The sequence below is a fragment of the Sylvia atricapilla genome, chromosome 22 (genome assembly GCF_009819655.1).
Source record: "Sylvia atricapilla isolate bSylAtr1 chromosome 22, bSylAtr1.pri, whole genome shotgun sequence".
NCBI classification, from domain to species: domain Eukaryota; kingdom Metazoa; phylum Chordata; class Aves; order Passeriformes; family Sylviidae; genus Sylvia; species Sylvia atricapilla.
Window position 1 is genome coordinate 1,850,865 of NC_089161.1, and position 13,354 is coordinate 1,864,218.

Sequence of the window (13,354 nt, forward strand, 5' to 3'; positions counted from 1 at the left end):
GCCAGCACAAGATAAAATAGATCGTGTGCAGCAGGGTCTCTTCCCATTCAGAATCATCCCATGACTCATGGAAAAGGGTTTTCTTGGCTGTGCTAACCCTTAGTAGCTGCATGGAGAAGTACTCAGGAGCAGTGAGGTCCTAAAAATGCACTTTACTAAAGCTCTGTGCACTCACTTCGCTGTGCTGAGATGCGTTTGACAAAAACCTTTACCTTCTTTACCTGGTGAAGGAAATCCTCGGTCCCCTCAGGCTGCGCTTGTGTAAATCCCCAATCTCTGCTTTAAAGCTCAGGTTTCTGCACTCCTGTTCACAGAAAGAAGCGAGTGGCACAAAAATAAGGCACCCGGTGCGTGCTTGGAGGGTTTTGGGTTCTGCCAGATTCCACACGGACCTCGGGCAAATCCCTTTGCCTGTCCAAGGTGCAGGACAAAGCCTTGAGGACATTAAACTGCCCCGCGGGATGGAGCTGCTGGGCAGGAGGAGAGCTGGGTGGGCAGTGCATAAATTAACATCTCCCTGCAGCGCTGCTGAGTCCTGCTGGCTCTGGGAGAGGCACTTAAAGCTGTTTCCGTGACTGAAACTCAATGTTCTTCCAGCTCTGTGTTTGATAACAATATTTTTCTTTCAAGCCAGTGCTGCTTTACTGGAGAAGAGCTCTTGGCTGGAGGTCTGGAGCCCCATCTGAGGCAGGATTTTCCTTCAAGACTCCCCTCTCCATCAGCCTTTCTGTTCTCACCTGCAGGCTCGGAAAAAACCTGAGAATTCGGGCACTCGAGGCATAGATCAGTTGAGTTTCTCCCTTCGTGCTGCGATTGCAGCTCAAACCCCAACCAGGGGCTGCATTTGCATCTCTTTGGAGCTCCAAACGCAGGATTTATTTTTTTTTTTTCAGAGTCGTGCACAGGCACGTTCCTTCTGCCAGCTGCTGGGGAAGGAGGAAAAGGAGGAACCATCCCTAGAAAGCTGCAGCCGAGGGCAGCCAATTCCACAGGAGGGAGAGCGCTGGACCCTGGCTTTGTGCTTTTCCTGCTGCTCCCGGCTCCCCTTTGTCATTCCATCCATCGTTTCCTTTGCCTGTCGCTCCTTATCCTGTCCTTCTCCCGGGGTCCGAGCCGCTGCTGCACTTCGTGGTGGTTTTTCTTGGTGAGAACTGAAAAGGAAAATGTTCATGAAATTCTACACCCAGACTCGCTGGCCTTATTTGAGTTGTTTCAAAGCTCCAGGCCAGCTTTAGGCTGCAAATACATGAAACTAATAAAATGTTGCCGGCTTGATTATGAACTAGGGTTGGAAAAAAAAAATTCCAATTAAAGCATTTTTTCATTGTTAAAATTACGAGGCTTTTCTGAAATCTTTCGAATGCCTCAGATGCCCTCAAGGAATTTGTACACGACCTTCTCCCTCCCTGGCATTTGTGGTGGAACTGGGAAGCTGCAGAGTTTCTTTTCCTCTGGCTGGGCACAACTGGGGTTCACTTCACCCCACCTCAGGACCGGACAGAAAAGTGCAGCTGTCTCTAAAAACCTGAGAATTTCTGAGTGAGCTTTTTCCCAAAAGTCCTGAGTCAATTCGTGTCTGGAGCCTGGAGATGCCTCAAAGAACCTCCCAGCTGGAGACAAGCTGAGACAAGCCCCTCCAAGCCAGATTTTGGGACCCAAAACCAGCGTGAAAACACTTGATAACCCAAGTGCACCAGAAACTCGCAGATCCCCAGCCAAGCTTGATGGCAGAGGGGCTGGTGTTCGCTCTGGTGGGAGTTTGTCAACTCCCCGGGCAGTTCCCCAAGCAGAGAGCCCAGGCTGCGCTCCCAGCATCTCATTTCTCATCCTGAGGACAGCCCGTGACAAGTGACGTGGAGCATCCCCAGTGACACATTCCAAGGGGGTGATGTTGCCCTTCTGGATTCCTTTTGCTGCCCTCTCCCCCGTTTTTTTTCCTTCGGTTTTTTTTTCTTTCTTTTTTCATTACATAAAGCTGACAACTGCAGATTCGCCCTCTGTTGCTCACACAGTTAAAGGGAAGAGTTCATGTCCACCCCAGCTTGTTTCACTTTGCTGCTGTTCCTCGGCCAGCCCAAAATTTCAGCTGCAGTAACACGATCCCACTTGGCAGAGCCTGAGAGAATCTTTGGCACATTGGAAAGAGGCTTAATGTAAAGTCTACTTTTTTTCTTTTTTTTTTCTTTTTTTTTTTTCCCTCCTTTTTAATTTTTTTTTTTTTTTAGTCGAGCTTTTTGAAACTCCTCTGGTCGTGCACAGCTCTGGCAGTAGCTGCAGGGCTGCTCACAAGGCGCTCCAAATGTGAGCTCAAGGATTACAGATGCGTTCTGTGCGGGGAATGTCTTGAGTGCCTGTCCCAAAAACTCCTCCAAAAACTCCTCCGGAACGACATGGATCGAGCTGAACGACTTTCTGCAGGCAGAAGGAGAAGCTCCGTGTCCCCGGACAAGAAAAAGAGCAGTGGCTGGAGAACCACGGTGGGGTTTTTGTGTCTGCTCCCTGTGCTGGCTTTGCTGGCAGTTCTGGAATATCCAGCTGGAGCTGCAGTGCAGGAAATTCAGGTGAGAGAAGGGATCTGATCCTCAGGTGCCTGGGAGGGGAGTGGGCGTCAAAGAGAGGCGCAGGTGTGTTCTGCTTCGAGGCTGGAATCAAAATATCTAAGTGTTTCATTATTTAAATACTTAAATATCCAAATAGATAAATATCTGCTCTAAATAGATAAATATCTAATCTAAATAGATAAGTATCTAATCTAAATATCTAATCTAAATAGATAAATATCTAATCTAAATACATAAGTAGATAAGTGTCTAATCTAAATAGATAAATATATCTGATAGGTCTACAGATAAATAGACCTCAATAGATAAATAGATCTTACTAGATCTATAGACAGATCTAAATAGATCTATGGATAAAAAAATATCTAAACAGATAAATATCTAAATAGATAAATCTCTAAATCATGAATGTAAAGAGATAAATGGATATAAATAAAACTATACATGAATCTGAATAGAACAATGGCTCTATAGATAAAAAAAAAGATCCAAATCAATAAACTATGAATGTGAAGCCAACCAGAAGCGTTGGGGGCAGTGTGAGCCCCTTTTCCCAGCGGCTCCCGGGCTGACAGTGCGGGCTCAGGCGGGTGGAGCCGGGCTGGCCCGGGATAACCGACACGGAGCCGGGCTGACCCGGGACAAGCCGACACGGAGCCGGGCTGACCCGGGACAACCGACACGGAGCCGGGCTGACCCGGGACAAGTCGGCACGGAGCCGTGCTGACCCGGGACAAGTCGGCACGGAGCCGTGCTGACCCGGGACAAGCCGGCACGGAGCCGGGCTGACCCGGGACAAGCCGGCACGGAGCCGTGCCGGAGTTTTCCCCCGGAGCTTTGGCTGCTGCTGGGGTTTCTGTTCCCCAGCCCAGGGCGATGTGGCACCGCCTGCCCGGGACCCGCAGATCTCAGCTCCATCTCTCGGGTCTGTGCGGTTCCCAGGATTGGATCTTCGTTTTCTCCTTTAGCTTCGTTTCATCTTTAATTTTATTTTTTTTTTAAAAGGATCTTTAGGCGCATCCTCTCCTGGGTTTTGTGTATCAAACATCCCGGCACTGCTCCTCATTTGCATCACGTGCTCAGGTTGTTGTTAATTGCTCCTAATTGAGAGTGATGCTCTTTGGCTTGAGGGGAACTGCACGGCCGGGAGGGGGAAGGGAATTAATTACTGTCATTACGGCTCAGTGAAGTAAATTCCTGGAGGTCTGAGGGCACAGGGTGAATAATTCAGAGCAGGGTTGTTGGCTGGTGCTTCTCTTCATACATATATATATATATATATATATATATATATATATATATAAAAAATTTATATGATATATATATAATTAATCATATAAATTATAATTTATATGATAATATACACGCTTTACATTTTATATGGTATTCTATCTAAAATTTACACTGAATTTTAGATAGTCTATGTTATTTTAGATGGTATTTATATAATATATAAAATTTCTATTGTGTTGTCTATATTGATAATAACCTATATTAATATTACAATATTAATATAATATGGTTTATAATAAGTTATTATGTATATTATATCTGTATAATATACACCATCTCTATTTATATATTTATATTTCTATATAAATATATATTTATATATATTTAAAATATAATTATATATTTCATAGAGAATATAAATTTATATAAAATATAGATATAATTACGATAATATAATATATTATATATTATATTATATAATATATAATATATAATATATTATATATATATAGTAATATACATAGTTATACATAATTTTTAAATTTTTTATATCTATAAATGTTGTTGAAAGATGTGAATACCTGCCTTGGAGGAAAGCCAGATGCTGAGATTGGCTCAGGATGGGAGGAAATGGAAGTCCCAGGCTCAGGAGAAGGTTTCCAGCCTGTTCAAACCATGGAAAGGTGTTTGTGCTTCAGGCAGGGCCCAGAGCTGTCACCTCAGGCCTCTGCTGACACAGAGATGTGGGGTTTGGCTCTCAGAGGCTCATTTCTTCCATGAGCAAAGTGCAGACAGCTCCTGCTGCCCGTGGAATGTGCTGGGAGGCAGCACAGACCCTCCTGGAGCAGCTTCTGCACCACTGTCCCTGGGGAAGTGCCGTGGTGCCTCTGGAGCCCGGAGATTTTCAGTGGTTTAGCCCCAAAAAGGGGAAACAGAGCTGGAAGACTTCCAAAAAACCCACCTTGGGTCCCATTCATTTCCCTCCAAGTACTAAAAGGCTTTTCTAGACGTGTCACAAAACTCCATGTCTTTTGCTGTTTGATGCTTTAAAGGCATCCAGGACTTTCCAGAGCTTCTGTTTCCTTTGAAGGCATTTCAGAGCTCTCTGCACAAAGAATTGCCTGTTTTAGTCATTTCTCCAGATTTACATTTCTTCTGTGGCGAGGAGAGGAGGAAATGAAAACTTTCCAGGCAGAGCTGCAGCACTTGCAGTGGCCAGGAGCCTCCTGAGGCCTCGTTTGTGCTCTCCAAGAGGAGAGGAGCTCTTGGAGTGATGCAGGACTGGTCTCACCTCTTGGATCTCACTCAGGGAGGACCTGTGGTGCTCCTCAGCCCCCAGGTGTCCTGTTCTGTTTGTCCCCAGGTGTCCTGTTCCATTGTCCCCAGGTGTCCTGTTCCATTGTCCCCAGGTGTCCTGCTCCATTTGTCCCCAGGTGTCCTGTTCCAGGCAGTTTTTTATTCCACACTGTGATGTCTTGGAGTGGCTGCCCAGAACAGAGGCTGGATAAAGTTAAGAGAATGAAGTGGTGATTTATTAAAGGCTTCAGTAGGTGAAGGGCAGTGAAAAACCTCTGAGGGGCTGCATATAAGATGGTCACGAGTTGTCACACCATTATAAATTTGGTCCATTTACAGATCAGGAGTTAATCCTCCAATTACAGCTTCAGGCAATGAAGTCATTTTGAAGTTTGAATGAAGTTTGCTCCCCCCAGTTCACTTTTGTTTTTTACTTTTGGGGGCCTGAGGCTGTGGGGTGGGATCTCAGACCCAGAAGAATTGTTGTGTCTGACAAAACGTGAAACACGAGCTAACGCTTCATTATGGAGTTTAAAGCTACCCACTGATACACCACAGGAGCTGAAAAAACAGGCTAAAACCTTAAAGCATCCAGTGTCCTGGAGTGTGTCCCCTCTCCTCCAAGCTGCTGTTTTGTCTTTAAGGAAGATGTCCCAGGCTCAGCTGTGCTGATCCCGGCCCCTCCTCGGCCCCCGGCGCGGAGCAGGAGGTACACCATCACCCCGGGCCACCTCAAGTGGGACCACTTCAACCTCACCTACAAGTAAGGCCTGGAATCAGCCCTCCCCAAAAAAAATGATCCTGAATTTTCCTGCTGGATGCAATGGATTTGGATCTTGGCCCTGTGGTTTTCGCTGGGCCAGGGCAGGGAGAGCTGCTGAAGCCACTCCAAAGCTGGAATATTTTTTTGACCAGTGCTGCACTTCTGGCTGGAGAGAAACTGTTCAGGCTCCCCACAACAGGGACTTCCCTCAGAAGTGGTGATGGAGGATTAATTCTCTTATCCTGGTGGGGTTTTTAAGAGTTCTAAACCAGCACCGAGGGCAATCACTGTTGAAAGGTGATCTCAGGATTTCTGTCATTTCAGGGCTCTCAGCACTGAGGGATTTTAACAATCTCCCTCCCTTTCTCTTTGGGAAAAGGCTACTGACAAATAAACAATAAAAAGCCCTTATGACAATCCTGTGGTGAGGGGAAGCTCTGCTCCTTCCCTCTCTGCTCATCCCAGACTGGCTCAGGCTCATGAGACCTCCACTGCCCAGGTTTGCTCTCATGAACAGCCTGGCTTGATAGAAAACCTTCTGCTCCCTTTGGGATGTGCTGGGACGAGGGCAGAGCATAACCATAGCTAAAAATGATAACCAGCAGAGCTGAGTCCAAACAAAAAATACTGTATCACACATTTAATCCCGACTCAGGCAAAAAGAAGATAAAATGCAACACCTGTCTCTGCTCAAACACTGCAGGCTCTCAGGGCTGCTGCCATCCATTTCTCTGCTGTTCCAAGCACTCACTGCAAGAGGTTTGAATCAGGAGTAGCTTGAGCTGGATGTCGACAGTATTTAATAACCCCTCCAGAGGTGTGAATTAATTCCTGATATTCTTTATAAGCACATGGTCTGGACTAACTACAGCTTTTGTTCCACCTCTCCAGCCTCAAAGAACTTCTTATCTATCTTACAGTCTCACAAACTGTGAGTTCTACTGCACTCCTAGCTAACAACTAAAAATGGAGCCCTCTCTATCTCTCTGTCCAATTATGAAATGACACCTAAATTATTTTTACTTTAACCCAATAACCAACCACCCGTGGCCCACAATGGGGATTTTTGTACCCAATTACAAAACCCCACCCAGAGCCATGGAGAAGAAGGTGAAAAAGAAGGACTCAGGCTCTGCCCTAAATCCTCCATCTTGTGTTATATTATGTATTACTATATTCTTATTATATATTACTATATTCTAAACCCTTAAACTCTAAGTTTTCTAAGATATCACAGCTTTCTATTTAACTCTACACCCACAATCCCAGTGCTGTCACAATTTTTGGGAGCCTTTTTCCTAGCTCAGGTCCAATGCAGTGTTCTCTTGGGGGTTCTGTCACAAAATTTTAAACTCTAAAATTTAGAGTTTAAAATTTTAGAGTTTAAAATTTAAACTCTAAAATTTTAAACTCTGAGTTTTCCACCCTGTGATATCCCACACTTCTATTTAACTCCACACCCACAATCCCAGTGCTGTCACAATTTTTGGGAGCCTTTTTCCTAGCTCAGGTCCAACGCAGTGTTCTCTTGGGGGTCAGCACAGAAACCCTGAAATCCTCAGTGCTCGGGATTCCAGCAGAGGGACATTTCTCTGAGGGGCATTTCCCTGAAGGGCTGTTTCCCTGAGGCTGTCCTGGTGTCCCTGCAGGATCCTGTCCTTCCCGAGGAACCTGCTGAGTGCCCGGGACACGCGCCGGGGGCTGGCGGCCGCATTCCGCATGTGGAGCGAGGTGTCCCCGTTCAGCTTCAGGGAGGTGCCACGCCACCTCCCCAGTGACCTCAAAATCGGTGAGTGTCCCCCGTGGGACCCTGCCCTGGGGCAGGGGAGATCTGGGTGTGGGGTTAATTGCAGGAATTCAGGTGTAGAATCCAGGATGGGGGAAGCAGGAGAGCACTCCTGTGCTGTCTGGACTTCGTTAAGGTTTGGGCTGTCCTTTTGCCTTTAGCCAGGCAGAGAAAAAGCTACTTTCGTCTGCTCAAGGGAATATTAATGTCACAATTAACACTCCCTGTGGATCTGGTGGTTGGGAAGCTTCAGGCATTTGCCAGGATTGAAGCCTCAAATTCTGCTGCTGGGATGGGATCCCACAGGGGAATGGGAACCCACAGGTGGGGAAAGCACTGGAGAAAAAGAATCCACGGATTCTTGCTCCACAGAAGGGGAAAGCTGAATGTTGGAAGGTGGAGTGACACACCCAGGGTCATGCAGAGCAGGTGAGGGATTCTGGTTGTTGCTGGGTTCAGTCCTCCTTTTACTGATCCCATTGGAGCAGTCACTGCTCCATCCCTTCCCTCTTCCCCTCCGTGGCTCTTCCTGAATTTCCTGGGGCCTAAAAAAGCTCAATGCTGAGGTGTGGTTGTCAATTCTTCCTGGGATTTCTGAGTGTGAAGCACAGATTCCTTGTGCCAATGGCCCAGCCAGCAGATCCACCCTCATTTCACAACATCCCCTTGGTGCTGCAGGATGTGATGAGGCTCCCAGGGCTCTGTCCTGCCTCTGTCCCTCCTACCTGTGGGAGCCCCAGGTGCCCAACTCCAGGGATTCAGGATCCACTGTGATCCTGCTGCAGCTCTGACTCCAAGGCATCTGCTTATTTATGGTGGAAATGCTCTGTCCAGCTTCTCTCTCAAAAAGATCATTTCCACGTGGTGCTGCAAGAGGAGCTCAGCATTCTCTGCTGGGAAACAAAGTCATTTTATCCTTTGGGAACAGCTCTAAATCCAGGGTCAGCAGCGGCTGAGTGCTGCCATCAGTCCTGACAATTGCTTTTCATTTATCTTCCCTTTTGTGGCCCTGGAGGCTGGAAAACGCCTGGGATCCCATCAGAGACCTTTCCAGTGAGCCAGGGGTTTCCTGGGCAGGCCAATCCTGCTGGATGACCCTCAGCCTGCTGCTTTTCCCACAGGTTTCTACTCCATCAACCACACGGACTGCCTGGAGTCCCTGACCCACCACTGCTTCGATGGCACCACGGGGGAACTGGCCCACGCCTTCTTCCCACCCCACGGAGAAATCCACTTTGATGACCACGAGTACTGGATCCTGGGGAACACCAGGTTCAGCTGGAAAAAAGGTACAGCAAGGAATGCTTGGGGGTTTGATTTTAGTCTGGGATTTGCCTGATGTGGGAAAGTGACAGCAGAAAGTCAGGGTTTTATTGTGGATGTTGTAGTTTCTCTGCCCTGAGCCTGAACTCTGGTGGCAGGGCCGTTTCCTGCTGGAATTATTGGAATTAGTGAAATGATTGGATGGTTCAGCCACATCCTTCGGTTAAAATCCACGTTCTGGATGTTGCCAAGAGGCTTGAGTTTGACTCCAGGCTGCGGAGGTCAAACAAGAGCCTCCTTCAGACTGGAATCTTCCCAATCTTCAGCTCAGGGCTGTGGGAGCAAAGTGAGCAGGAAGCTGAGGAGGGTCAGTGTTGCCCTGGGTCAATCTGGCTCCTGCTGCTGGCAATTAGAAACAATTAGAAGTGGAAATAATTGGCTCCATTTGGGCCCAAGCAGCTACAGAGAAGAAGAACCTGGGGCAGCATTCTAGTGCTGAAATCTTTGGTGGCTTTACACCAGGAGGAACTGTGTGATGAAGCAGGGCTGAACACCAGTTGCACAGCACAATCCCAGCTGGTTTTCCTCTCCCCCAGGGGTCTGGCTGACAGACCTGGTCCATGTGGCAGCCCACGAGATCGGCCACGCCCTGGGGCTCATGCACTCGCTGAACCCCAACGCCCTCATGCACATCAACGCCACCCTGACGGGCAAAAAGAGCATTTCCCAGGATGAAGTGTGGGGAATCCACAGGCTCTACGGTGAGGAAGCCCTGCAGGGCTTTGCCTGAATGTGAAATCCAGAGCTGGATGCTGTGGAGCAGTTGTGGAGTCACATCCCCACCTCCAGCTCTTGTGCTCCTGCTTTAGATCATTCCCCACCCCAGCTCCACGTTGTTCCTTCTGCTGTTTCACCTAAATTTGGTTGTTCAGGCTCCTTTAACAGCTCCTCTCCTCCTGTTTCAGGCTGTAAGGACAGGTTATTTATGTGCCCATCGTGGGCAAAGAAAGGTTTCTGTGAGAAGCGCAGGAAGCTGATGAAGAAGCACTGCCCCTCCACCTGTGACTTCTGCTACGGTACCCAGGGGCTTTTCTGGGCTTGGGGCTGGGGTCTGCACTGAGGGAGGAGCTGAAGGTGAGCCTGCCACAGGCAGGATCTTGATTTCACACCAGGGATCAGTGGACACAAGTGATGCAGCACAGCAGGGATGGTTGTGTTGTGTATCTGAGTGCAGATCCAGGCCTGGAACGGGGAATAATGAAACATTTCTGGAGTGGAATGTGTAATTGTCCAGTTCCTCTCTGGTTTAGCTGTGCCAGGGAATAGCAAGGCAGAGAGAGGGGCTGCAGAGCAGGTCCTGAGGCAGGGATGGGACAGAAATAGGACAAATCCACCTCCACACAGCTGGACTGGAGCTGCTCCCCAAATATATATATCTATATATATATATATATATCTATCTATATATATATATATATCTCCATATAAAGGATGTCAATAATCACCTCACCCAGCCTCAGTTCATGGATCCAGATAAGGAACTAATGCAGGACCAGCTCAGGTTGCTGCAGCTGTGGAACTGAATCCAGAGAAATGCTGCTGTCCTTAGGATATCCTGGATAACCAGTGTCTCTCTCTTCAGCACTGAGGGTTTGTTTTTTGGGGCCACATTAATGAAAGATGCAATCAGATAATTACATACTCAGAAATTCCATGGGCTTTTCACACACTGCACTGTTGGTGTCCTCTTCCATAGCTGTGAAAGGAACACGTTGGTTTTTATCCATCTCAGTTTACACACATCATAAATAATAAATCTTTATCTTTGCACATCAATCCTGTTATCTGTCTATACAAGAACTGCCCAGGAAGAAGAGACACTTAAAATTAATATTTTAAATATTAATGTAACATTTTAAATATTAATTTAATATTTTTAAGGCTCCTTAACTGCTGGTTTTGTGGAAGTGTCTTGGGGTGGCTAAAGCCCCTTAACTGCTGCCATTTCCTTCTCTCCCTGGGCAGAATTCCCATTCCCAACGGTGCCCCCCACTCTGCCCCCACCCAGGACCAAAACCAAGACAGTTTCTGAGGGCAGGAACGTCACCTTCCGCTGTGGGCAGAAGATCATCCATAAAAAAGGCAAAGTCTAGTAAGTGCCCTGTCCTTATCCCAGGAATACTTTACATACCAAAAACCCATGAGGAAGAATGATAGAAACAGGGTAAAGAAGAATGGAGTTTATCATCTGGAGCTCAAAAAGGATAAAATCCAGTGTTTAGATATATAGCACAAAGCTAATTCCTGCTATTGAGCTGAATTCCCTGATATATTCTGCAAAAGAAACCCCCTAAAATTTAAATTTACCCTTTTAGGTTTTAATTAGTTGGTTTTTACTGAAGTATGAACAGGTTCTGGATGTACCCAAAATTTAGACTGTCTCAAATCCATGAGTTAGTTAAGACTTGAGGACCCAAATTCCCATCAACTTTCAGAGATTCAAACTCCAAAATTACTCATGATTATACCCCGTTAATCCTGATTATCCACCTGAAATAAAGGGTAAAACTCAACTGTGTTTTGGTAAAGTCTCTGCTCTGCACTTACTCAACAAAATTTATTAGTAGAAATCCCAATATTCAGTTTAATCTCCACTCTTTTTTTTCTTCTGACAGCTGGTATAAAGATAAAGAACTGCTGGAATATTCATATCCAGGTTATTTATCCCTAAATGAAGATCACATGAGCATCATCGCAAATGCAATTAATGAAGGGACTTACACTTGCATAGTGAAGAAAAAAGAAAGAATCCTGACTACTTATTCCTGGAGGATCAGACTGAAGCACTGACACAGCCCTGGAAGGAGCCCTGCAGTTCCTGCTCCTTCTATTTCCAGTCGTTCCTTTGGCATTTTAGATTTTATCTCCAGTAGTGCAACTGAATTCTCCAGCAGCTGCTTCGGTACCTTTGGGGCAAGAGAGAGACTGGGACTGGTCAAAACTCTTCCAGATTTGTTTTAATGATAAAGAATTTATCAACTGTTTGCTGTACAGAGAATTAAAAACCTTTTTCTTTTTTTTTTTTTTGTAAGGAAAGTGTCAAATGGGGCACTGTGAACTGCTGCAAACAAGGAGCAGACTCTGCCCCAGCCCCTGGGGCAGTGGGATGGCAGGAAAAGGACAAATTTAACACTCTCTGAGTGTTTTCCTGCCCATTTTTACGTCCTGCTGCTCTGCAATAGAAGAAATTATAAGGCTAAGCCTTAATATTACTTTTCTTTCACTTGTCAGGAGGATGAGGATCACACAAACCGTGTGTTGCTCCTCAGTTGTGCATTCCAACGTGTTCAGTTCAAGGATCCACAGAAGAGCTCTTCCCCTCAAGTGGCTTCCTGTGGTTTGAGGGTTTTCCTCTTATCCCCAGAGGCATTTATTGCTCAGAGCTTGTCCTTGTAGGGTCTGAGCTGCTCAGAACTTGGTCCTTGAGGGGTCTGAGCTGCCCAGTTTGGTAATTAAGGGGCCTGAGCTGCCCAGTTTGGTAATTAAGGGGTCTGAGCTGCTCAGAACTTGGTCCTTGAAGGGTCTGAGCTGCCCAGAATTTGGTCTTGAGGGGTCTGAGCTGCTCAGTTTGCTCCTTGAAGGGTCTGAGATGCTCAGTTTGGCCTTTGAGGGGTCTAAGCTACTCAGAATTTGGTCCTTGAAGGGTCTGAGCTGCTCAGAATTTGGTCCTTGAAGGGTCTGAGCTGCTCAGAACTTGGTCCTTGAGGGGTCTGAGCTGCCCAGTTTGGTAATTAAGGGGCCTGAGCTGCCCAGTTTGGTAATTAAGGGGTCTGAGCTGCTCAGAACTTGGTCCTTGAAGGGTCTGAGCTGCCCAGAATTTGGTCTTGAGGGGTCTGAGCTGCTCAGTTTGGTCCTTGAGGGGTCTGAGCTGCTCAGTTTGGTAATTAAGGGGTCTGAGGTGCCCAGTTTGGTCCCTGTGGGGTCTGAGCCTGGAGTCCTGTGGGAGATGAGGTGATTTCCTCCGTCAGGCACCCAGGATGAGGTGAGAGTGCCACATGCAGCTGGAAAGGAGCTCAGGAGTGGCTGGCAAAGCTGGGGGCAGGAACAATTCCATGTCACAGCCCAGCTATGCAGTGGGGTCATGGTTTAATCCCTCAGAGCTTCCCTGCACTCCTGCTTCTCCGTGGGTTCCTGGGGAAGCTTCTGGAATCAGCAATGGTTCAGCTGTTTCTCCTTCAGGGCTGAGGGGAACAGGGAGTTTTGTTTCCCTCCCCAGGAAAACAACCAGCCTGTTTTCCACAACTGCAGCACATCCACATTCCACAGCCCCACGGCCTTTACCCAGGAAAAAAAAACCTCTCCAAAATGGACTGAAACTGATAAAATGTTTAGGATTTGAGTTAATCCCTCACTGGCCTGGTGCCCAGCTGTGGCTGCAAGAAAATGTGGTGT

The 13,354-nt window shown here is 46.9% G+C and overlaps 1 protein-coding gene across 1 annotated transcript; it reads left to right on the forward strand.

Moving 5' to 3' along the window:
- Positions 1-1,401: 1,401 nt before the first annotated feature.
- Positions 1,402-12,293, forward strand: MMP23B (matrix metallopeptidase 23B). The gene is made up of 8 exons (XM_066334128.1): positions 1,402-2,561; positions 5,735-5,853; positions 7,503-7,642; positions 8,761-8,928; positions 9,499-9,663; positions 9,868-9,978; positions 10,928-11,054; positions 11,578-12,293. The coding sequence occupies exons 1-8, from the start codon at positions 2,391-2,393 to the stop codon at positions 11,750-11,752; spliced, it is 1,176 nt and encodes a 391-aa protein (XP_066190225.1). The 5' UTR covers positions 1,402-2,390; the 3' UTR covers positions 11,753-12,293.
- The last annotated feature ends 1,061 nt before the right edge of the window (positions 12,294-13,354 follow it).

Excerpts from the sequence above, each read along its gene's own strand:
- MMP23B (XM_066334128.1), top strand. The coding sequence starts at position 2,391 with ATGGATCGAGCTGAACGACTTTCTGCAGGCAGAAGGAGAAGCTCCGTG. Across the intron at positions 2,562-5,734 it reads CTGCAGTGCAGGAAATTCAG|GAAGATGTCCCAGGCTCAGC; the intron begins GTGAGAGAAGGG and ends TTTGTCTTTAAG. Across the intron at positions 9,664-9,867 it reads GGGAATCCACAGGCTCTACG|GCTGTAAGGACAGGTTATTT; the intron begins GTGAGGAAGCCC and ends CTCCTGTTTCAG.